The sequence below is a fragment of the Hermetia illucens genome, chromosome 2 (assembly GCF_905115235.1).
Source record: "Hermetia illucens chromosome 2, iHerIll2.2.curated.20191125, whole genome shotgun sequence".
Taxonomy (NCBI): Eukaryota; Metazoa; Arthropoda; class Insecta; order Diptera; family Stratiomyidae; genus Hermetia; species Hermetia illucens.
The window spans coordinates 87,140,212-87,164,083 of NC_051850.1; the positions used below are offsets into that span (position 1 = coordinate 87,140,212).

Here is a 23,872-nt window from a genome sequence, read left to right on the forward strand (position 1 = left end):
GTTGCTGCTTCCGCATCATCTGGAGCATCTATTCCTAAGCTCATCCTGCAAACCGATAGAAACGTTATTGAACAAATTACCTGGCTGGTGAATGGAACTGTAATGTAAGGTAGTGTGGCCGTCGTGTAGTGTCGGTGAACTGGCATCCAATTCAACCAAGGCTGGTGACAGCGGCCTAGTTGGCGCCGCGGGCGGTACCTGTACTTGTAGCTGTGGCAGCTGGTCACTCGAACCGAGTTGAACGTTGCCACTCAGCGGAAAGCTGCTGCCGATTGCGATCTCGTGAACGCACGTGAGCATCTCATCTTGGTCCTCTATAGTAGCGGCCCGCAGGAAGGCATCGGTTCGCCGCAGCTTTTCCTCGATTAGGTGAAGAGGCCGCTTTGTGGGCTTCGGCGAAGCGGGGCTAATCGACCGACGACGCTTAAACTCAAAATCGTGATCTGATGAAGATGATGGCAGTGCAATTGAGTCAGATAAGCTAGAATCTGTAGTTTCTATAAAACTGACATCGAAATCATTATATTTGTACTCGTTTGCTTTTCTAACAAGTTCACTTGTTCCTAACGGCTGTCTATAAATTACTTCAATTGACTTAGATGAATCTATGGTTCTAGTAAAAACTTCACTTGTAATTAATTTTGTACCATTGTCCGGTTTGTGTTTCTGGAGACGGCTAGGGCTGGACGGAAGAGAGGATGGCTCTCTGCGGTGTGCGGAGTCATCGGTAACGCTGTCTGTTGTTGAGGTTGCGACGTCTGGGCTGGCATATTGGAGTGCTGACTGGCACCTCAGCGTCGCTTCTCCCAACCGGATATGCTGGATGCGTGCGTTTTGAACCTCTTTGGTAATTTTCTTCTCCTTGGCATCAGTGTGACTTGGGAGGGGCTGCTTGCGGATTGGGTGGAAGCTCTGTTTCACGGACACTTCTTTGGTAGGCTTTCGTTGAGTATGCGGAGCAGATGTTCTCGTTACATTCGTCCTTTCTAATATCAGTTTTGTGGTAGTCATTTTCGAAATGTTTTCCAAACTCTTCTCTTCTTTTGTGAGGGTTCTATCAGAAGGCAGGCTTTTGTCGAAAATTCGAGGCTTAGCACGTTTTTGTTGGGTTGGAAGTTTGCCTGGTACTTCTGCTTGTCTGTCTTTGGGTTCTAGTTTTTTAGTTCTTGAATCCAGTGGTTTTTGCATTTTCGGTCTCGATGGAATTTTCGTTACCGTGCTCGATTTAGACTGACCTGTCTTCGTAGGCATAGACTCCACTTTACTGGGAGTAGAAGCCTTTGAATCGCTTTGCACCGGTTTTTGCGCCGGCTTGACCTTAAGTGGAGATTTCTGCCCGTCTCTTTCACTATGAGGTGTCAAACTTCGCTGACGGGACTTAGGTCGTGCAATTTGGGTTTGGCTACCTTCCATTTTGTACTCCGAAATTTGCTCCGATCTCCTTTCCAGAAGATCGGTATGTTTACTAACCTTAAGTTCACTTGAAACTGTTGATTGCATATACCCAAACTTCCTTTGAATCGGTGATGAGATGCGAGTTTGTTCCATGGTGAATTTATAATCCATATTCCTGACCGAAGATTTAATTTCAGTTTGCTTCAGTCCAACGGTTTTCTTGGGGCTGCTCATCACCAATTCTGTTTTTTTTGCGACTGGCTGTATTTTTCTTTCGGGGGTCGGCTTGTGCTGTTGCTTAATTTGCCTAGTCCTGATCTCTTTCATTTGATCTGTAGATTTAATCAGCCTGACTTGTTGTTGAGCGATCACTTCAGGAGTTTTCTCGCTTTCAATTTCAGTGGACCTAGCTTTCGGTTTCCCAGTTTTCGGTGCTTGCTCCTTTTCATGTGGCTTCAACGTGCTCCGAACTTTTCGCGATCCGAATATTTCGTGTATGGAATATTCATGAGTCGAAACACTTTGTTGCTGCTTTCTCTCGCTTGTCAACTTTTCTGGCTTCGATTTAGGCTTCTGGATAGACTGTGTAGAATGCTTAGGTAATACGGATTTGACTTCAGATCTGGAACTAGCTAAAATCTCTACATCCCGTTTATACTGGCGGCCGGCTACATCTTTTGAATGACGCTTTTCTGAACTGTCGTCTCTCCTGTCAGTTCTGCTTGGAGATATGTACCTTAAAGTAGGTGGTCTTTTAATTTTCGTGGTCTTAGCCCTAATTTTTTCTTGCTTTTTCTCTTCCTTACTGAAATCTTTTGATTTCGGGGGAAGCGATTTCAAAGACCTTTCGGAAACTGTCTTCATATCAGTATCGTTCGTCATTACGTCTCCTAATAAAAGTCTAGTCGATAGATCAACGTCTGAGGTAAAGCTACTGCTAACATCTAACGATAAGCTATACAATCCAGCGGTTGGTGACGTAGAGAAAGGTTCCGATGTCAGAAGTTCAACCTCAGTGGTGTCCTTAGTTAGCACAAATGCCTCTTCTAAGACATCTCGTTCCGGCTTTTCCTCCACAGCAGATATAAGACTAGCATCACCATCATACGATAACACTTCCGATAAGGAGGAGGGCATGGTTCCTGGCCCACTTTTGCTCTCCCCTGGGGTGTGAGGCGTTGATATTACCTCCATTTGCCTTTGGGGAACCTCAGGCACTATCTTGCCCTGTTCGGGAACAAATGACTTCAAGATACCAGACCCAGACTCAGGTGCCGACTTTCCTAATAAAGCTGGGGACTCCGATTGGGGCTTGCGGGAAAAATCTTGTGTTTGGCGCACAATCTCCGTCACGGTTGCCTTAGTAACACTGGTAAACTGAGAACCGATTGAAGGTTTGTGGGGTTCTGGTTCTGGAGATTGATCTCTACTTTCAGTTGGGGACATAGTTGCTTTGTGGGTTATGGGCAATTGAGTTTGCTGCTTGCTGTCATCAGGCTGATGGCTGCCTTCGACAGGAAACACGAGTTTGGAGGTACGCTCAGGTTCTGGTTGTTTGGACAAAAATGGAGACACCGGTTCGGGCTTGCTAGGAACATGGTGTGGTTCCGCGTCACGGGTGGATTGAGGAATACTTGGGAGTTTGTGGGGCTCGATTTCTGGAGATGGCTCCTTACTCTTAGTTGGGGATGGAGTTTCTGGATGACCTGGGGCCAATGGGAGTGGCTTCAACTCGTCAGGCTGTTCTTCCCCGTGGACAGGTGAAACGGGTTTCAATGCATCAGACTTAGGCTCTGGTGAAGGTTCCCTTGATGGCGATGGAGACCGATGTTCAGTGTCAGCAGGAACACCCTCCGTTTTGCGTACAATCTGTGTGACGGTTGTCTTTGTAACGGAGGTGAAGTCAGGCTGCTGCTTCTCTGGTTCCGATAAAACATCCCTAGTCTTAGCTGGAGACGGCACTTGTTTTCGGGTTTCGGGAAGCGATGGCTTCTCCGAATCTTGAGGTTTTTCCTTGGCCTCCACCAATTCGGTAGGCTTGACAGCGTGGAGTTTAGGCTCAGGTGACGGTTCTCTTGACACAGATTTTGGTTGTGGTTCGCGATCAGAAGGAAGATCACCAGTTTCCTTTAACATTTCTGTGACAGTCGTCTTAGTGACACTGGTCACTTGAGAAAGGAGTGAAGGTGCCTTGGGCTGGGGTTCTGGAGATGCTTTGTCACTTTCAACTGGAGATGAGGCCTCCTTTTCAGTTGGGTGCAATGGTAATTTCTCTGTCTGTTCGGGAAGCACGGGCTTGGAGATATGAGATTCAGGCTCAGGCGATGACTCTCTTGATGAAGAAGGGGACTCCGATTGGGGCTTGCGAGAAACATCATGTGCATGGTGCACAATTTCCGTCACGGTCGTCTTAGTAACACTAGTAAACTGAGAAGCAATTGAAGGTTTGTGGGGTTCTGGTTCTGGAGATTGCTCTCTACTTTCAGTTGGGGACACAGTTGCTTTGTGGGTTATGGGCAATTGAGGTTGATGCTTGTCATCAGGCTGTTGGGTGTCTTGGACAGGAGACACGAGTTTGGACGTATCAGGCTTACGCTCAGGTTCTGGTTGTTTGGTCAAAGATGGAAACACCGGCTCGGGCTTGCTAGGAACCTGGTGTGGTTCCGCGTCACGGGTGGATTGAGGAATACTTGGGAGTTTGTGAGGCTCGATTTCTGGAGATGGCTCCTTACTCTTAGTTGGGGATGGAGTTCCTGGATGACCTGGGGCCAATGGGAGTGGCTTCAACTCCTCAGGCTGTTCTTTCCCGTCGACAGGTGAAACGGGTTTCAATGCATCAGACTTAGGCTCTGGTGAAGGTTCCCTTGATGGCGATGGAGACCGACGTTCAGTGTCAGCAGGAACACCCTCCGTTTTGCGTACAATCTGTCTGACGGTTGTCTTTGTAACGGAGGTGAAGTCAGGCTGCTGCTTCTCTGGTTCCGATAAAACATCCCTAGTCTCAGTTGGAGATGGGACTTGTTTTCGGGTTTCGGGAAGCGATGGCTTCTCCGAATCTTGAGGTTTTTCCTTGTCCTCCACCAATTCGGTAGGCTTGACAGTGTGGAGTTTAGGCTCAGGTGACGGTTCTCTTGACACAGATTTTGGTTGTGGTTCGCGATCAGAAGGAAGATCACCAGTTTTCTTTAACATTTCTGTGACAGTCGTCTTAGTGACACTGGTCACTTGAGAAAGGAGTGAAGGTGCCTTGGGCTGGGCTTCTGGAGATGCTTTGTCACTTTCAACTGGAGATGAGGGCTCCTTTTCAGTTGGGTGCAATGGTAATTTCTTTAGGTCGTCAGGGGCTTTCTCTGTCTGTTCGGGAAGCACGGGCTTGGAGATATGAGATTCAGGCTCAGGCGATGACTCTCTTGATGAAGAAGGGGACTCCGATTGGGGCTTGCGAGAAACATCATGTGCATGGTGCACCATTTCCGTCACGGTCGTCTTAGTAACACTAGTAAACTGAGAAGTAATTGAAGGTTTGTGGGGTTCTGGTTCTGGAGATTGCTCTCTACTTTCAGTTGGGGACACAGTTGCTTTGTGGGTTATGGGCAATTGAGGTTGCTGCTTGTCATCAGGCTGTTGGGTGTCTTGGACAGGAGACACGAGTTTGGACGTATCAGGCTTACGCTCAGGTTCTGGTTGCTTGGTCAAAGATGGAGACACCGGTTCGGGCTTGCTAGGAACATGGTGTGGTTCCGCGTCACGGGTGGATTGAGGAATACTTGGGAGTTTGTGGGGCTCGATTTCTGGAGATGGCTCCTTACTCTTAGTTGGGGATGGAGTTCCTGGATGACCTGGGGCCAATGGGAGTGGTTTCAACTCGTCAGGCTCTTCTTTCCCATGGACAGGTGAAACGGGTTTCAATGCATCAGACTTAGGCTCTGGTGAAGGTTGCCTTGATGGCGATGGAGACCGACGTTCAGTGTCAGCAGGAACACCCTCCGTTTTGCGTACAATCTGTGTGACGGTTGTCTTTGTAACGGAGGTGAAGTCAGGCTGCTGCTTCTCTGGTTCCGATAAAACATCCCTAGTCTTAGCTGGAGACGGGACTTGTTTTCGGGTTTCGGGAAGCGATGGCTTCTCCGAATCTTCAGGTTTTTCCTTGGCCTCCACCAATTCGGTAGGCTTGACAGCGTGGAGTTTAGGCTCAGGTGACGGTTCTCTTGACACAGATTTTGGTTGTGGTTCGCGATCAGAAGGAAGATCACCAGTTTCCTTTAAAATTTCTGTGACAGTCGTTTTAGTGACACTGGTCATTTGAGAAAGGAGTGAAGGTGCCTTGGACTGGGGTTCTGGAAGCACGGGCTTGGAGATATGAGATTCAGGCTCAGGCGATGACTCTCTTGATGAAGATGGGGACTCCGATTGGGGCTTGCGAGAAACATCATGTGCATGGTGCACAATTTCCGTCACGGTCGTCTTAGTAACACTAGTAAACTGAGAAGTAATTGAAGGTTTGTGGGGTTCTGGTTCTGGAGATTGCTCTCTACTTTCAGTTGGGGACACAGTTGCTTTGTGGGTTATGGGCAATTGAGGTTGCTGCTTGTCATCAGGCTGTTGGGTGTCTTGGACAGGAGACACGAGTTTGGACGTATCAGGCTTACGCTCAGGTTCTGGTTGCTTGGTCAAAGATGGAGACACCGGTTCGGGCTTGCTAGGAACATGGTGTGGTTCCGCGTCACGGGTGGATTGAGGAATACTTGGGAGTTTGTGGGGCTCGATTTCTGGAGATGGCTCCTTACTCTTAGTTGGGGATGGAGTTCCTGGATGACCTGGGGCCAATGGGAGTGGCTTCAACTCGTCAGGCTGTTCTTTCCCGTGGACAGGTGAAACGGGTTTCAATGCATCAGACTTAGGCTCTGGTGACGGTTCCCTTGATGGCGATGGAGACCGACGTTCAGTGTCAGCAGGAACACCCTCCGTTTTGCGTACAATCTGTGTGACGGTTGTCTTTGTAACGGAGGTGAAGTCAGGCTGCTGCTTCTCTGGTTCCGATAAAACATCCCTAGTCTCAGTTGGAGATGGGACTTGTTTTCGGGTTTCGGGAAGCGATGGCTTCTCCGAATCTTGAGGTTTTTCCTTGTCCTCCACCAATTCGGTAGGCTTGACAGCATGGAGTTTAGGCTCAGGTGACGGTTCTCTTGACACAGATTTTGGTTGTGGTTCGCGATCAGAAGGAAGGATCAGTGAAGGTGCCTTGGACTGGGGTTCTGGAGATGCTTTGTCACTTTCAACTGGAGATGAGGGCTCCTTTTCAGTTGGGTGCAATGGTAATTTCTTTAGGTCGTCAGGGGCTTTCTCTGTCTGTTCGGGAAGCACGGGCTTGGAGATATGAGATTCAGGCTCAGGCGATGACTCTCTTGATGAAGATGGGGACTCCGATTGGGGCTTGCGAGAAACATCATGTGCATGGTGCACCATTTCCGTCACGGTCGTCTTAGTAACACTAGTAAACTGAGAAGTAATTGAAGGTTTGTGGGGTTCTGGTTGTGGAGATTGCTCTCTACTTTCAGTTGGGGACACAGTTGCTTTGTAGGTTATGGGCAATTGAGGTTGCTGCTTGCCATCAGGCTGTTGGGTGTCTTGGACAGGAGACACGAGTTTGGACGTATCAGGCTTACGCTCAGGTTCTGGTTGCTTGGTCAAAGATGGAGACACCGGTTCGGGCTTGCTAGGAACATGGTGTGGTTCCGCGTCACGGGTGGATTGAGGAATACTTGGGAGTTTGTGGGGCTCGATTTCTGGAGATGGCTCCTTACTCTTAGTTGGGGATGGAGTTCCTGGATGACCTGGGGCCAATGGGAGTGGTTTCAACTCGTCAGGCTCTTCTTTCCCATGGACAGGTGAAACGGGTTTCAATGCATCAGACTTAGGCTCTGGTGAAGGTTCCCTTGATGGCGATGGAGACCGACGTTCAGTGTCAGCAGGAACACCCTCCGTTTTGCGTACAATCTGTGTGACGGTTGTCTTTGTAACGGAGGTGAAGTCAGGCTGCTGCTTCTCTGGTTCCGATAAAACATCCCTAGTCTCAGCTGGAGACGGGACTTGTTTTCGGGTTTCGGGAAGCGATGGCTTCTCCGAATCTTCCGGTTTTTCCTTGGCCTCCACCAATTCGGTAGGCTTGACAGCGTGGAGTTTAGGCTCAGGTGACGGTTCTCTTGACACAGATTTTGGTTGTGGTTCGCGATCAGAAGGAAGATCACCAGTTTCCTTTAACATTTCTGTGACAGTCGTCTTAGTGACACTGGTCACTTGAGAAAGGACTGAAGGTGCCTTGGGCTGGGGTTCTGGAGATGCTTTGTCACTTTCAACTGGAGATGAGGGCTCCTTTTCAGTTGGGTGCAATGGTAATTTCTTTAGGTCGTCAGGGGTTTTCTCTGTCTGTTCGGGAAGCACGGGCTTGGAGATATGAGATTCAGGCTCAGGCGATGACTCTCTTGATGAAGATGGGGACTCCGATTGGGGCTTGCGAGAAACATCATGTGCATGGTGCACCATTTCCGTCACGGTCGTCTTAGTAACACTAGTAAACTGAGAAGTAATTGAAGGTTTGTGGGGTTCTGGTTCTGCAGATTGCTCTCTACTTTCAGTTGGGGACACAGTTGCTTTGTAGGTTATGGGCAATTGAGGTTGCTGCTTGTCATCAGGCTGTTGGGTGTCTTGGACAGGAGACACGAGTTTGGACGTATCAGGCTTACGCTCAGGTTCTGGTTGCTTGGTCAAAGATGGAGACACCGGTTCGGGCTTGCTAGGAACATGGTGTGGTTCCGCGTCACGGGTGGATTGAGGAATACTTGGGAGTTTGTGGGGCTCGATTTCTGGAGATGGCTCCTTACTCTTAGTTGGGGATGGAGTTCCTGGATGACCTGGGGCCAATGGGAGTGGTTTCGACTCGTCAGGCTCTTCTTTCCCATGGACAGGTGAAACGGGTTTGAATGCATCAGACTTAGGCTCTGCTGACGGTTCCCTTGATGGCGATGGAGACCGACGTTCAGTGTCAGCAGGAACACCCTCCGTTTTACGTACAATCTGTGTGACGGTTGTCTTTGTAACGGAGGTGAAGTCAGGCTGCTGCTTCTCTGGTTCCGATAAAATATCCCTAGTCTCAGTTGGAGACGGGACTTGTTTTCGGGTTTCGGGAAGCGATGGCTTCTCCGAATCTTCAGGTTTTTCCTTGGCCTCCACCAATTCGGTAGGCTTGACAGCGTGGAGTTTAGGCTCAGGTGACGGTTCTCTTGACACAGATTTTGGTTGTGGTTCGCGATCAGAAGGAAGATCACCAGTTTCCTTTAACATTCCTGTGACAGTCGTTTTAGTGACACTGGTCACTTGAGAAAGGAGTGAAGGTGCCTTGGGCTGGGGTTCTGGAGATGCTTTGTCACTTTCAACTGGAGATGAGGGGTCCTTTTCAGTTGGGTGCAATGGTAATTTCTTTAGGTCGTCAGGGGCTTTCTCTGTCTGTTCGGGAAGCACGGGCTTGGAGATATGAGATTCAGGCTCAGGCGATGACTCTCTTGATGAAGATGGGGACTCCGATTGGGGCTTGCGAGAAACATCATGTGCATGGTGCACCATTTCCGTCACGGTCGTCTTAGTAACACTAGTAAACTGAGAAGTAATTGAAGGTTTGTGGGGTTCTGGTTCTGGAGATTGCTCTCTACTTTCAGTTGGGGACACAGTTGCTTTGTGGGTTATGGGCAATTGAGGTTGCTGCTTGTCATCAGGCTGTTGGGTGTCTTGGACAGGAGACACGAGTTCGGACGTATCAGACTTACGCTCAGGTTCTGGTTGCTTGGTCAAAGATGGAGACACCGGTTCGGGCTTGCTAGGAACATGGTGTGGTTCCGCGTCACGGGTGGATTGAGGAATACTTGGGAGTTTGTGGGGCTCGATTTCTGGAGATGGCTCCTTACTCTTAGTTGGGGATGGAGTTCCTGGATGACCTGGGGCCAATGGGAGTGGCTTCAACTCGTCAGGCTGTTCTTTCCCGTGGACAGGTGAAACGGGTTTCAATGCATCAGACTTAGGCTCTGGTGACGGTTCCCTTGGTGGCGATGGAGACCGACGTTCAGTGTCAGCAGGAACACCCTCCGTTTTGCGTACAATCTGTGTGACGGTTGTCTTTGTAACGGAGGTGAAGTCAGGCTGCTGCTTCTCTGGTTCCGATAAAACATCCCTAGTCTCAGTTGGAGATGGGACTTGTTTTCGGGTTTCGGGAAGCGATGGCTTCTCCGAATCTTGAGGTTTTTCCTTGTCCTCCACCAATTCGGTAGGCTTGACAGCATGGAGTTTAGGCTCAGGTGACGGTTCTCTTGACACAGATTTTGGTTGTGGTTCGCGATCAGAAGGAAGATCACCAGTTTCCTTTAAAATTTCTGTGACAGTCGTTTTAGTGACACTGGTCATTTGAGAAAGGAGTGAAGGTGCCTTGGACTGGGGTTCTGGAGATGCTTTGTCACTTTCAACTGGAGATGAGGGCTCCTTTTCAGTTGGGTGCAATGGTAATGGCAACGGTAATTTCTTTAGGTCGTCAGGGGCTTTCTCTGCCTGTTCGGGAAGCACGGGCTTGGAGATATGAGATTCAGGCTCAGGCGATGACTCTCTTGATGAAGAAGGGGACTCCCATTGGGGCTTGCGAGAAACATCATGTGCATGGTGCACCATTTCCGTCACGGTCGTCTTAGTAACACTAGTAAACTGAGAAGTAATTGAAGGTTTGTGGGGTTCTGGTTCTGGAGATTGCTCTCTACTTTCAGCTGGGGACACAGTTGCTTTGTGGGTTATGGGCAATTGAGGTTGCTGCTTGTCATCAGGCTGTTGGGTGTCTTGGACAGGAGACACGAGTTTGGACGTATCAGGCTTACGCTCAGGTTCTGGTTGTTTGGTCAAAGATGGAGACACCGGTTCGGGCTTGCTAGGAACATGGTGTGGTTCCGCGTCACGGGTGGATTGAGGAATACTTGGGAGTTTGTGGGGCTCGATTTCTGGAGATGGCTCCTTACTCTTAGTTGGGGATGGAGTTCCTGGATGACCTGGGGCCAATGGGAGTGGCTTCAACTCGTCAGGCTCTTCTTTCCCGTGGACAGGTGAAACGGGTTTGAATGCATCAGACTTAGGCTCTGGTGACGGTTCCCTTGATGGCGATGGAAACCGACGTTCAGTGTCAGCAGGAACACCCTCCGTTTTGCGGACAATCTGTGTCACGGTTGTCTTTGTAACGGAGGTGAAGTCAGGCTGCTGCTTCTCTGGTTCCGATAAAACATCCCTAGTCTCAGTTGGAGATGGGACTTGTTTTCGGGTTTCGGGAAGCGATGGCTTCTCCGAATCTTGAGGTTTTTCCTTGTTCTCCACCAATTCGGTAGGCTTGACAGCATGGAGTTTAGGCTCAGGTGACGGTTCTCTTGACACAGATTTTGGTTGTGGTTCGCGATCAGAAGGAAGATCACCAGTTTCCTTTAAAATTTCTGTGACAGTCGTTTTAGTGACACTGGTCATTTGAGAAAGGAGTGAAGGTGCCTTGGACTGGGGTTCTGGAGATGCTTTGTCACTTTCAACTGGAGATGAGGGCTCCTTTTCAGTTGGGTGCAATGGTAATGGCAACGGTAATTTCTTTAGGTCGTCAGGGGCTTTCTCTGCCTGTTCGGGAAGCACGGGCTTGGAGATATGAGATTCAGGCTCAGGCGATGACTCTCTTGATGAAGAAGGGGACTCCGATTGGGGCTTGTGAGAAACATCATGTGCATGGTGCACCATTTCCGTCACGGTCGTCTTAGTAACACTAGTAAACTGAGAAGTAATTGAAGGTTTGTGAGGTTCTGGTTCTGGAGATTGCTCTCTACTTTCAGCTGGGGACACAGTTGCTTTGTGGGTTATGGGCAATTGAGGTTGCTGCTTGTCATCAGGCTGTTGGGTGTCTTGGACAGGAGACACGAGTTTGGACGTATCAGGCTTACGCTCAGGTTCTGGTTGCTTGGTCAAAGATGGAGACACCGGTTCGGGCTTGCTAGGAACATGGTGTGGTTCCGCGTCACGGGTGGATTGAGGAATACTTGGGAGTTTGTGGGGCTCGATTTCTGGAGATGGCTCCTTACTCTTAGTTGGGGATGGAGTTCCTGGATGACCTGGGGCCAATGGGAGTGGCTTCAACTCGTCAGGCTGTTCTTTCCCGTGGTCAGGTGAAACGGGTTTCAATGCATCAGACTTAGGCTCTGGTGACGGTTCCCTTGATGGCGATGGAGACCGACGTTCAGTGTCAGCAGGAATACCCTCCGTTTTGCGTACAATCTGTGTGACGGTTGTCTTTGTAACGGAGGTGAAGTCAGGCTGCTGCTTCTCTGGTTCCGATAAAACATCCCTAGTCTCAGTTGGAGATGGGACTTGTTTTCGGGTTTCGGGAAGCGATGGCTTCTCCGAATCTTGAGGTTTTTCCTTGTCCTCCACCAATTCGGTAGGCTTGACAGCATGGAGTTTAGGCTCAGGTGACGGTTCTCTTGACACAGATTTTGGTTGTGGTTCGCGATCAGAAGGAAGATCACCAGTTTTCTTTAACATTTCTGTGACAGTCGTCTTAGTGGCACTGATCACTTGAGAAAGGAGTGAAGGTGCCTTGGACTGGGGTTCTGGAGATGCTTTGTCACTTTCAACTGGAGATGAGGGCTCCTTTTCAGTTGGGTGCAATGGTAATGGCAACGGTAATTTCTTTAGGTCGTCAGGGGCTTTGTCTGTCTGTTCGGGAAGCACGGGCTTGGAGATATGAGATTCAGGCTCAGGCGATGACTCTCTTGATGAAGATGGGGACTCCGATTGGGGCTTGCGAGAAACATCATTTGCATGGTGCACAATTTCCGTCACGGTCGTCTTAGTAACACTAGTAAACTGAGAAGTAATTGAAGGTTTGTGGGGTTCTGGTTGTGGAGATTGCTCTCTACTTTCAGTTGGGGACACAGTTGCTTTGTAGGTTATGGGCAATTGAGGTTGCTGCTTGCCATCAGGCTGTTGGGTGTCTTGGACAGGAGACACGAGTTTGGACGTATCAGGCTTACGCTCAGGTTCTGGTTGCTTGGTCAAAGATGGAGACACCGGTTCGGGCTTGCTAGGAACATGGTGTGGTTCCGCGTCACGGGTGGATTGAGGAATACTTGGGAGTTTGTGGGGCTCGATTTCTGGAGATGGCTCCTTACTCTTAGTTGGGGATGGAGTTCCTGGATGACCTGGGGCCAATGGGAGTGGTTTCAACTCGTCAGGCTCTTCTTTCCCATGGACAGGTGAAACGGGTTTCAATGCATCAGACTTAGGCTCTGGTGAAGGTTCCCTTGATGGCGATGGAGACCGACGTTCAGTGTCAGCAGGAACACCCTCCGTTTTGCGTACAATCTGTGTGACGGTTGTCTTTGTAACGGAGGTGAAGTCAGGCTGCTGCTTCTCTGGTTCCGATAAAACATCCCTAGTCTCAGCTGGAGACGGGACTTGTTTTCGGGTTTCGGGAAGCGATGGCTTCTCCGAATCTTCCGGTTTTTCCTTGGCCTCCACCAATTCGGTAGGCTTGACAGCGTGGAGTTTAGGCTCAGGTGACGGTTCTCTTGACACAGATTTTGGTTGTGGTTCGCGATCAGAAGGAAGATCACCAGTTTCCTTTAACATTTCTGTGACAGTCGTCTTAGTGACACTGGTCACTTGAGAAAGGAGTGAAGGTGCCTTGGGCTGGGGTTCTGGAGATGCTTTGTCACTTTCAACTGGAGATGAGGGCTCCTTTTCAGTTGGGTGCAATGGTAATTTCTTTAGGTCGTCAGGGGTTTTCTCTGTCTGTTCGGGAAGCACGGGCTTGGAGATATGAGATTCAGGCTCAGGCGATGACTCTCTTGATGAAGATGGGGACTCCGATTGGGGCTTGCGAGAAACATCATGTGCATGGTGCACCATTTCCGTCACGGTCGTCTTAGTAACACTAGTAAACTGAGAAGTAATTGAAGGTTTGTGGGGTTCTGGTTCTGCAGATTGCTCTCTACTTTCAGTTGGGGACACAGTTGCTTTGTGGGTTATGGGCAATTGAGGTTGCTGCTTGTCATCAGGCTGTTGGGTGTCTTGGACAGGAGACACGAGTTTGGACGTATCAGGCTTACGCTCAGGTTCTGGTTGCTTGGTCAAAGATGGAGACACCGGTTCGGGCTTGCTAGGAACATGGTGTGGTTCCGCGTCACGGGTGGATTGAGGAATACTTGGGAGTTTGTGGGGCTCGATTTCTGGAGATGGCTCCTTACTCTTAGTTGGGGATGGAGTTCCTGGATGACCTGGGGCCAATGGGAGTGGTTTCAACTCGTCAGGCTCTTCTTTCCCATGGACAGGTGAAACGGGTTTGAATGCATCAGACTTAGGCTCTGGTGACGGTTCCCTTGATGGCGATGGAGACCGACGTTCAGTGTCAGCAGGAACACCCTCCGTTTTACGTACAATCTGTGTGACGGTTGTCTTTGTAACGGAGGTGAAGTCAGGCTGCTGCTTCTCTGGTTCCGATAAAATATCCCTAGTCTCAGTTGGAGACGGGACTTGTTTTCGGGTTTCGGGAAGCGATGGCTTCTCCGAATCTTCCGGTTTTTCCTTGGCCTCCACCAATTCGGTAGGCTTGACAGCGTGGAGTTTAGGCTCAGGTGACGGTTCTCTTGACACAGATTTTGGTTGTGGTTCGCGATCAGAAGGAAGATCACCAGTTTCCTTTAACATTCCTGTGACAGTCGTCTTAGTGACACTGGTCACTTGAGAAAGGAGTGAAGGTGCCTTGGGCTGGGGTTCTGGAGATGCTTTGTCACTTTCAACTGGAGATGAGGGGTCCTTTTCAGTTGGGTGCAATGGTAATTTCTTTAGGTCGTCAGGGGCTTTCTCTGTCTGTTCGGGAAGCACGGGCTTGGAGATATGAGATTCAGGCTCAGGCGATGACTCTCTTGATGAAGATGGGGACTCCGATTGAGGCTTGCGAGAAACATCATGTGCATGGTGCACCATTTCCGTCACGGTCGTCTTAGTAACACTAGTAAACTGAGAAGTAATTGAAGGTTTGTGAGGTTCTGGTTCTGGAGATTGCTCTCTACTTTCAGCTGGGGACACAGTTGCTTTGTGGGTTATGGGCAATTGAGGTTGCTGCTTGTCATCAGGCTGTTGGGTGTCTTGGACAGGAGACACGAGTTTGGACGTATCAGGCTTACGCTCAGGTTCTGGTTGCTTGGTCAAAGATGGAGACACCGGTTCGGGCTTGCTAGGAACATGGTGTGGTTCCGCGTCACGGGTGGATTGAGGAATACTTGGGAGTTTGTGGGGCTCGATTTCTGGAGATGGCTCCTTACTCTTAGTTGGGGATGGAGTTCCTGGATGACCTGGGGCCAATGGGAGTGGTTTCAACTCGTCAGGCTCTTCTTTCCCATGGACAGGTGAAACGGGTTTGAATGCATCAGACTTAGGCTCTGGTGACGGTTCCCTTGGTGGCGATGGAGACCGACGTTCAGTGTCAGCAGGAACACCCTCCGTTTTGCGTACAATCTGTGTGACGGTTGTCTTTGTAACGGAGGTGAAGTCAGGCTGCTGCTTCTCTGGTTCCGATAAAACATCCCTAGTCTCAGTTGGAGATGGGACTTGTTTTCGGGTTTCGGGAAGCGATGGCTTCTCCGAATCTTGAGGTTTTTCCTTGTCCTCCACCAATTCGGTAGGCTTGACAGCATGGAGTTTAGGCTCAGGTGACGGTTCTCTTGACACAGATTTTGGTTGTGGTTCGCGATCAGAAGGAAGATCACCAGTTTCCTTTAAAATTTCTGTGACAGTCGTTTTAGTGACACTGGTCATTTGAGAAAGGAGTGAAGGTGCCTTGGACTGGGGTTCTGGAGATGCTTTGTCACTTTCAACTGGAGATGAGGGCTCCTTTTCAGTTGGGTGCAATGGTAATGGCAACGGTAATTTCTTTAGGTCGTCAGGGGCTTTCTCTGCCTGTTCGGGAAGCACGGGCTTGGAGATATGAGATTCAGGCTCAGGCGATGACTCTCTTGATGAAGAAGGGGACTCCGATTGGGGCTTGTGAGAAACATCATGTGCATGGTGCACCATTTCCGTCACGGTCGTCTTAGTAACACTAGTAAACTGAGAAGTAATTGAAGGTTTGTGGGGTTCTGGTTCTGGAGATTGCTCTCTACTTTCAGCTGGGGACACAGTTGCTTTGTGGGTTATGGGCAATTGAGGTTGCTGCTTGTCATCAGGCTGTTGGGTGTCTTGGACAGGAGACACGAGTTTGGACGTATCAGGCTTACGCTCAGGTTCTGGTTCCTTGGTCAAAGATGGAGACACCGGTTCGGGCTTGCTAGGAACATGGTGTGGTTCCGCGTCACGGGTGGATTGAGGAATACTTGGGAGTTTGTGGGGCTCGATTTCTGGAGATGGCTCCTTACTCTTAGTTGGGGATGGAGTTCCTGGATGACCTGGGGCCAATGGGAGTGGCTTCAACTCGTCAGGCTCTTCTTTCCCGTGGACAGGTGAAACGGGTTTCAATGCATCAGACTTAGGCTCTGGTGACGGTTCCCTTGATGGCGATGGAAACCGACGTTCAGTGTCAGCAGGAACACCCTCCGTTTTGCGTACAATCTGTGTCACGGTTGTCTTTGTAACGGAGGTGAAGTCAGGCTGCTGCTTCTCTGGTTCCGATAAAACATCCCTAGTCTCAGTTGGAGATGGGACTTGTTTTCGGGTTTCGGGAAGCGATGGCTTCTCCGAATCTTGAGGTTTTTCCTTGTCCTCCACCAATTCGGTAGGCTTGACAGCATGGAGTTTAGGCTCAGGTGACGGTTCTCTTGACACAGATTTTGGTTGTGGTTCGCGATCAGAAGGAAGATCACCAGTTTCCTTTAAAATTTCTGTGACAGTCGTTTTAGTGACACTGGTCATTTGAGAAAGGAGTGAAGGTGCCTTGGACTGGGGTTCTGGAGATGCTTTGTCACTTTCAACTGGAGATGAGGGCTCCTTTTCAGTTGGGTGCAATGGTAATGGCAACGGTAATTTCTTTAGGTCGTCAGGGGCTTTCTCTGCCTGTTCGGGAAGCACGGGCTTGGAGATATGAGATTCAGGCTCAGGCGATGACTCTCTTGATGAAGAAGGTGACTCCGATTGGGGCTTGTGAGAAACATCATGTGCATGGTGCACCATTTCCGTCACGGTCGTCTTAGTAACACTAGTAAACTGAGAAGTAATTGAAGGTTTGTGGGGTTCTGGTTCTGGAGATTGCTCTCTACTTTCAGTTGGGGACACAGTTGCTTTGTGGGTTATGGGCAATTGAGGTTGCTGCTTGTCATCAGGCTGTTGGGTGTCTTGGACAGGAGACACGAGTTTGGACGTATCAGGCTTACGCTCAGGTTCTGGTTGCTTGGTCAAAGATGGAGACACCGGTTCGGGCTTGCTAGGAACATGGTGTGGTTCCGCGTCACGGGTGGATTGAGGAATACTTGAGAGTTTGTGGGGCTCGATTTCTGGAGATGGCTCCTTACTCTTAGTTGGGGATGGAGTTCCTGGATGACCTGGGGCCAATGGGAGTGGTTTCAACTCGTCAGGCTGTTCTTTCCCGTGGACAGGTGAAACGGGTTTCAATGCATCAGACTTAGGCTCTGGTGACGGTTCCCTTGATGGCGATGGAGACCGACGTTCAGTGTCAGCAGGAACACCCTCCGTTTTGCGTACAATCTGTGTGACGGTTGTCTTTGTAACGGAGGTGAAGTCAGGCTGCTGCTTCTCTGGTTCTGATAAAACATCCCTAGTCTCAGTTGGAGATGGGACTTGTTTTCGGGTTTCGGGAAGCGATGGCTTCTCCGAATCTTGAGGTTTTTCCTTGTCCTCCACCAATTCGGTAGGCTTGACAGCATGGAGTTTAGGCTCAGGTGACGGTTCTCTTGACACAGATTTTGGTTGTGGTTCGCGATCAGAAGGAAGATCACCAGTTTCCTTTAAAATTTCTGTGACAGTCGTTTTAGTGACACTGGTCATTTGAGAAAGGAGTGAAGGTGCCTTGGACTGGGGTTCTGGAGATGCTTTGTCACTTTCAACTGGAGATGAGGGCTCCTTTTCTGTTGGGTGCAATGGTAATGGCAACGGTAATTTCTTTAGGTCGTCAGGGGCTTTCTCTGTCTGTTCGGGAAGCACGGGCTTGGAGATATGAGATTCAGGCTCAGGCGATGACTCTCTTGATGAAGATGGGGACTCCGATTGGGGCTTGCGAGAAACATCATGTGCATGGTGCACAATTTCCGTCACGGTCGTCTTAGTAACACTAGTAAACTGAGAAGTAATTGAAGGTTTGTGGGGTTCTGGTTCTGGAGATTGCTCTCTACTTTCAGCTGGGGACACAGTTGCTTTGTGGGTTATGGGCAATTGAGGTTGCTGCTTGTCATCAGGCTGTTGGGTGTCTTGGACAGGAGACACGAGTTTGGACGTATCAGGCTTACGCTCAGGTTCTGGTTGCTTGGTCAAAGATGGAGACACCGGTTCGGGCTTGCTAGGAACATGGTGTGGTTCCGCGTCACGGGTGGATTGAGGAATACTTGGGAGTTTGTGGGGCTCGATTTCTGGAGATGGCTCCTTACTCTTAGTTGGGGATGGAGTTCCTGGATGACCTGGGGCCAATGGGAGTGGCTTCAACTCGTCAGGCTGTTCTTTCCCGTGGACAGGTGAAACGGGTTTCAATGCATCAGACTTAGGCTCTGGTGACGGTTCCCTTGATGGCGATGGAGACCGACGTTCAGTGTCAGCAGGAACACCCTCCGTTTTACGTACAATCTGTGTGACGGTTGTCTTTGTAACGGAGGTGAAGTCAGGCTGCTGCTTCTCTGGTTCCGATAAAACATCCCTAGTCTCAGTTGGAGATGGGACTTGTTTTCGGGTTTCGGGAAGCGATGGCTTCTCCGAATCTTGAGGTTTTTCCTTGTCCTCCACCAATTCGGTAGGCTTGACAGCATGGAGTTTAGGCTCAGGTGACGGTTCTCTTGACACAGATTTTGGTTGTGGTTCGCGATCAGAAGGAAGATCACCAGTTTCCTTTAAAATTTCTGTGACAGTCGTTTTAGTGACACTGGTCATTTGAGAAAGGAGTGAAGGTGCCTTGGACTGGGGTTCTGGAGATGCTTTGTCACTTTCAACTGGAGATGAGGGCTCCTTTTCAGTTGGGTGCAATGGTAATGGCAACGGTAATTTCTTTAGGTCGTCAGGGGCTTTCTCTGTCTGTTCGGGAAGCACGGGCTTGGAGATATGAGATTCAGGCTCAGGCGATGACTCTCTTGATGAAGATGGGGACTCCGATTGGGGCTTGCGAGAAACATCATGTGCATGGTGCACAATTTCCGTCACGGTCGTCTTAGTAACACTAGTAAACTGAGAAGTAATTGAAGGTTTGTGGGGTTCTGGTTCTGGAGATTGCTCTCTACTTTCAGCTGGGGACACAGTTGCTTTGTGGGTTATGGGCAATTGAGGTTGCTGCTTGTCATCAGGCTGTTGGGTGTCTTGGACAGGAGACACGAGTTTGGACGTATCAGGCTTACGCTCAGGTTCTGGTTGCTTGGTCAAAGATGGAGACACCGGTTCGGGCTTGCTAGGAACATGGTGTGGTTCCGCGTCACGGGTGGATTGAGGAATACTTGGGAGTTTGTGGGGCTCGATTTCTGGAGATGGCTCCTTACTCTTAGTTGGGGATGGAGTTCCTGGATGACCTGGGGCCAATGGGAGTGGTTTCAACTCGTCAGGCTGTTCTTTCCCGTGGTCAGGTGAAACGGGTTTCAATGCATCAGACTTAGGCTCTGGTGACGGTTCCCTTGATGGCGATGGAGACCGACGTTCAGTGTCAGCAGGAATACCCTCCGTTTTGCGTACAATCTGTGTGACGGTTGTCTTTGTAACGGAGGTGAAGTCAGGCTGCTGCTTCTCTGGTTCCGATAAAACATCCCTAGTCTCAGTTGGAGATGGGACTTGTTTTCGGGTTTCGGGAAGCGATGGCTTCTCCGAATCTTGAGGTTTTTCCTTGTCCTCCACCAATTCGGTAGGCTTGACAGCATGGAGTTTAGGCTCAGGTGACGGTTCTCTTGACACAGATTTTGGTTGTGGTTCGCGATCAGAAGGAAGATCACCAGTTTTCTTTAACATTTCTGTGACAGTCGTCTTAGTGGCACTGATCACTTGAGAAAGGAGTGAAGGTGCCTTGGACTGGGGTTCTGGAGATGCTTTGTCACTTTCAACTGGAGATGAGGGCTCCTTTTCAGTTGGGTGCAATGGTAATGGCAACGGTAATTTCTTTAGGTCGTCAGGGGCTTTCTCTGTCTGTTCGGGAAGCACGGGCTTGGAGATATGAGATTCAGGCTCAGGCGATGACTCTCTTGATGAAGATGGGGACTCCGATTGGGGCTTGCGAGAAACATCATGTGCATGGTGCACAATTTCCGTCACGGTCGTCTTAGTAACACTAGTAAACTGAGAAGTAATTGAAGGTTTGTGAGGTTCTGGTTCTGGAGATTGCTCTCTACTTTCAGTTGGGGACACAGTTGCTTTGTGGGTTATGGGCAATTGAGGTTGCTGCTTGTCATCAGGCTGTTGGGTGTCTTGGACAGGAGACACGAGTTTGGACGTATCAGGCTTACGCTCAGGTTCTGGTTGTTTGGTCAAAGATGGAGACACCGGTTCGGGCTTGCTAGGAATATGGTGTGGTTCCGCGTCACGGGTGGATTGAGGAATACTTGGGAGTTTGTGGGGCTCGATTTCTGGAGATGGCTCCTTACTCTTAGTTGGGGATGGAGTTCCTGGATAACCTGGGGCCAATGGGAGTGGCTTCAAATCGCCAGGCTCTTCTTTCCCATGGACAGGTGAAACGGGTTTCAATGCATCAGACTTAGGCTCTGGTGAAGGTTCCCTTGATGACGATGGAGACCGACGTTCAGTGTTAGCAGGAACACCCTCCGTTTTACGTACAATCTGTGTGACGGTTGTCTTTGTAACGGAGGTGAAGTCAGGCTGCTGCTTCTCTGGTTCCGATAAAACATCCCTAGTCTCAGTTGGAGATGGGACTTGTTTTCGGGTTTCGGGAAGCGATGGCTTCTCCGAATCTTCAGGTTTTTCCTTGTCCTCCACCAATTCGGTAGGCTTGACAGCATGGAGTTTAGGCTCAGGTGACGGTTCTCTTGACACAGATTTTGGTTGTGGTTCGCGATCAGAAGGAAGATCACCAGTTTCCTTTAACATTTCTGTGACAGTCGTTTTAGTGACACTGGTCATTTGAGAAAGGAGTGAAGGTGCCTTGGACTGGGGTTCTGGAGATGCTTTGTCACTTTCAACTGGAGATGAGGGCTCCTTTTCAGTTGGGTGCAATGGTAATGGCAACGGTAATTTCTTTAGGTCGTCAGGGGCTTTCTCTGTCTGTTCGGGAAGCACGGGCTTGGAGATATGAGATTCAGGCTCAGGCGATGACTCTCTTGATGAAGATGGGGACTCCGATTGGGGCTTGCGAGAAACATCATGTGCATGGTGCACAATTTCCGTCACGGTCGTCTTAGTAACACTAGTAAACTGAGAAGTAATTGAAGGTTTGTGGGGTTCTGGTTCTGGAGATTGCTCTCTACTTTCAGCTGGGGACACAGTTGCTTTGTGGGTTATGGGCAATTGAGGTTGCTGCTTGTCATCAGGCTGTTGGGTGTCTTGGACAGGAGACACGAGTTTGGACGTATCAGGCTTACGCTCAGGTTCTGGTTCCTTGGTCAAAGATGGAGACACCGGTTCGGGCTTGCTAGGAATATGGTGTGGTTCCGCGTCACGGGTGGATTGAGGAATACTTGGGAGTTTGTGGGGCTCGATTTCTGGAGATGGCTCCTTACTCTTAGTTGGGGATGGAGTTCCTGGATAACCTGGGGCCAATGGGAGTGGCTTCAAATCGTCAGGCTCTTCTTTCCCATGGACAGGTGAAACGGGTTTCAATGCATCAGATTTAGGCTCTGGTGAAGGTTCCCTTGATGGCGATGGAGACCGACGTTCAGTGTCAGCAGGAACACCCTCCGTTTTGCGTACAATCTGTGTGACGGTTGTCTTTGTAACGGAGGTGAAGTCAGGCTGCTGCTTCTCTGGTTCCGATAAAACATCCCTAGTCTCAGTTGGAGATGGGACTTGTTTTCGGGTTTCGGGAAGCGATGGCTTCTCCGAATCTTGAGGTTTTTCCTTGTCCTCCACCAATTCGGTAGGCTTGACAGCATGGAGTTTAGGCTCAGGTGACGGTTCTCTTGACACAGATTTTGGTTGTGGTTCGCGATCAGAAGGAAGATCACCAGTTTCCTTTAACATTTCTGTGACAGTCGTTTTAGTGACACTGGTCATTTGAGAAAGGAGTGAAGGTGCCTTGGACTGGGGTTCTGGAGATGCTTTGTCACTTTCAACTGGAGATGAGGGCTCCTTTTCAGTTGGGTGCAATGGTAATGGCAACGGTAATTTCTTTAGGTCGTCAGGGGCTTTCTCTGTCTGTTCGGGAAGCACGGGCTTGGAGATATGAGATTCAGGCTCAGGCGATGACTCTCTTGATGAAGATGGGGACTCCGATTGGGGCTTGCGAGAAACATCATGTGCATGGTGCACAATTTCCGTCACGGTCGTCTTAGTAACACTAGTAAACTGAGAAGTAATTGAAGGTTTGTGGGGTTCTGGTTGTGGAGATTGCTCTCTACTTTCAGTTGGGGACACAGTTGCTTTGTGGGTTATGGGCAATTGAGGTTGCTGCTTGTCATCAGGCTGTTGGGTGCCTTGGACAGGAGACACGATTTTGGACGTATCAGGCTTACGCTCAGGTTCTGGTTGTTTGGTCAAAGATGGAGACACCGGTTCGGGCTTGCTAGGAATATGGTGTGGTTCCGCGTCACGGGTGGATTGAGGAATACTTGGGAGTTTGTGGGGCTCGATTTCTGGAGATGGCTCCTTACTGTTAGTTGGGGATGGAGTTCCTGGATAACCTGGGGCCAATGGGAGTGGCTTCAAATCGTCAGGCTCTTCTTTCCCATGGACAGGTGAAACGGGTTTCAATGCATCAGACTTAGGCTCTGGTGACGGTTCCCTTGATGACGATGGAGACCGACGTTCAGTGTCAGCAGGAACACCCTCCGTTTTACGTACAATCTGTGTGACGGTTGTCTTTGTAACGGAGGTGAAGTCAGGCTGCTGCTTTTCTGGTTCCGATAAAACATCCCTAGTCTCAGTTGGAGATGGGACTTGTTTTCGGGTTTCGGGAAGCGATGGCTTCTCCGAATCTTGAGGTTTTTCCTTGTCCTCCACCAATTCGGTAGGCTTGACAGCATGGAGTTTAGGCTCAGGTGACGGTTCTCTTGACACAGATTTTGGTTGTGGTTCGCGATCAGAAGGAAGATCACCAGTTTCCTTTAAAATTTCTGTGACAGTCGTCTTAGTGACACTGGTCACTTGAGAAAGGAGTGAAGGTGCCTTGGACTGGGGTTCTGGAGATGCTTTGTCACTTTCAACTGGAGATGAGGGCTCCTTTTCAGTTGGGTGCAATGGTAATTTCTCTAGGTCGTCAGGGGCTTTCTCTGTCTGTTCGGGAAGCACGGGCTTGGAGATATGAGATTCAGGCTCAGGCGATGACTCTCTTGATGAAGATGGGGACTCCGATTGGGGCTTGCGAGAAACATCATGTGCATGGTGCACAATTTCCGTCACGGTCGTCTTAGTAACACTAGTAAACTGAGAAGTAATTGAAGGTTTGTGGGGTTCTGGTTCTGGAGATTGCTCTCTACTTTCAGTTGGGGACACAGTTGCTTTGTGGGTTATGGGCAATTGAGGTTGCTGCTTGTCATCAGGCTGTTGGGTGCCTTGGACAGGAGACACGATTTTGGACGTATCAGGCTTACGCTCAGGTTCTGGTTGTTTGGTCAAAGATGGAGACACCGGTTCGGGCTTGCTAGGAATATGGTGTGGTTCCGCGTCGCGGGTGGATTGAGGAATACTTGGGAGTTTGTGGGGCTCGATTTCTGGAGATGGCTCCTTACTCTTAGTTGGGGATGGAGTTCCTGGATAACCTGGGGCCAATGGGAGTGGCTTCAAATCGTCAGGCTCTTCTTTCCCATGGACAGGTGAAACGGGTTTCAATGCATCAGACTTAGGCTCTGGTGAAGGTTCCCTTGACGGCGATGGAGACCGACGTTCAGTGTCAGCAGGAACACCCTCCGTTTTGCGTACAATCTGTGTGACGGTTGTCTTTGTAACGGAGGTGAAGTCAGGCTGCTGCTTCTCTGGTTCCGATAAAACATCCCTAGTCTCAGTTGGAGATGGGACTTGTTTTCGGGTTTCGGGAAGCGATGGCTTCTCCGAATCTTGAGGTTTTTCCTTGTCCTCCACCAATTCGGTAGGCTTGACAGCATGGAGTTTAGGCTCAGGTGACGGTTCT

The 23,872-nt window shown here is 49.7% G+C and overlaps 2 protein-coding genes across 2 annotated transcripts in view; both read right to left on the bottom strand.

Annotated features, from left to right (window-relative positions):
- Positions 1 to 20,262, bottom strand: part of LOC119648489 (titin-like) — a 59,185-nt gene extending 38,923 nt beyond the window's left edge. The window contains exon 1 of the mRNA XM_038050255.1: positions 64 to 20,262. Within this exon, the coding sequence (XP_037906183.1) occupies positions 64 to 19,590 (19,527 nt within the window). The 5' untranslated portion in view covers positions 19,591 to 20,262. The remainder of the gene's footprint in view (positions 1 to 63) is intronic.
- Positions 19,607 to 23,872, bottom strand: part of LOC119648490 (titin-like) — an 84,581-nt gene continuing 80,315 nt past the window's right edge. Inside the window, exons 12-13 of the mRNA XM_038050256.1 lie at positions 19,684 to 23,846; positions 19,607 to 19,615 (exon numbers count right to left, since the gene is read on the bottom strand). Of these exons, the coding sequence (XP_037906184.1) occupies positions 19,607 to 19,615; positions 19,684 to 23,846 (4,172 nt within the window). The remainder of the gene's footprint in view (positions 19,616 to 19,683; positions 23,847 to 23,872) is intronic.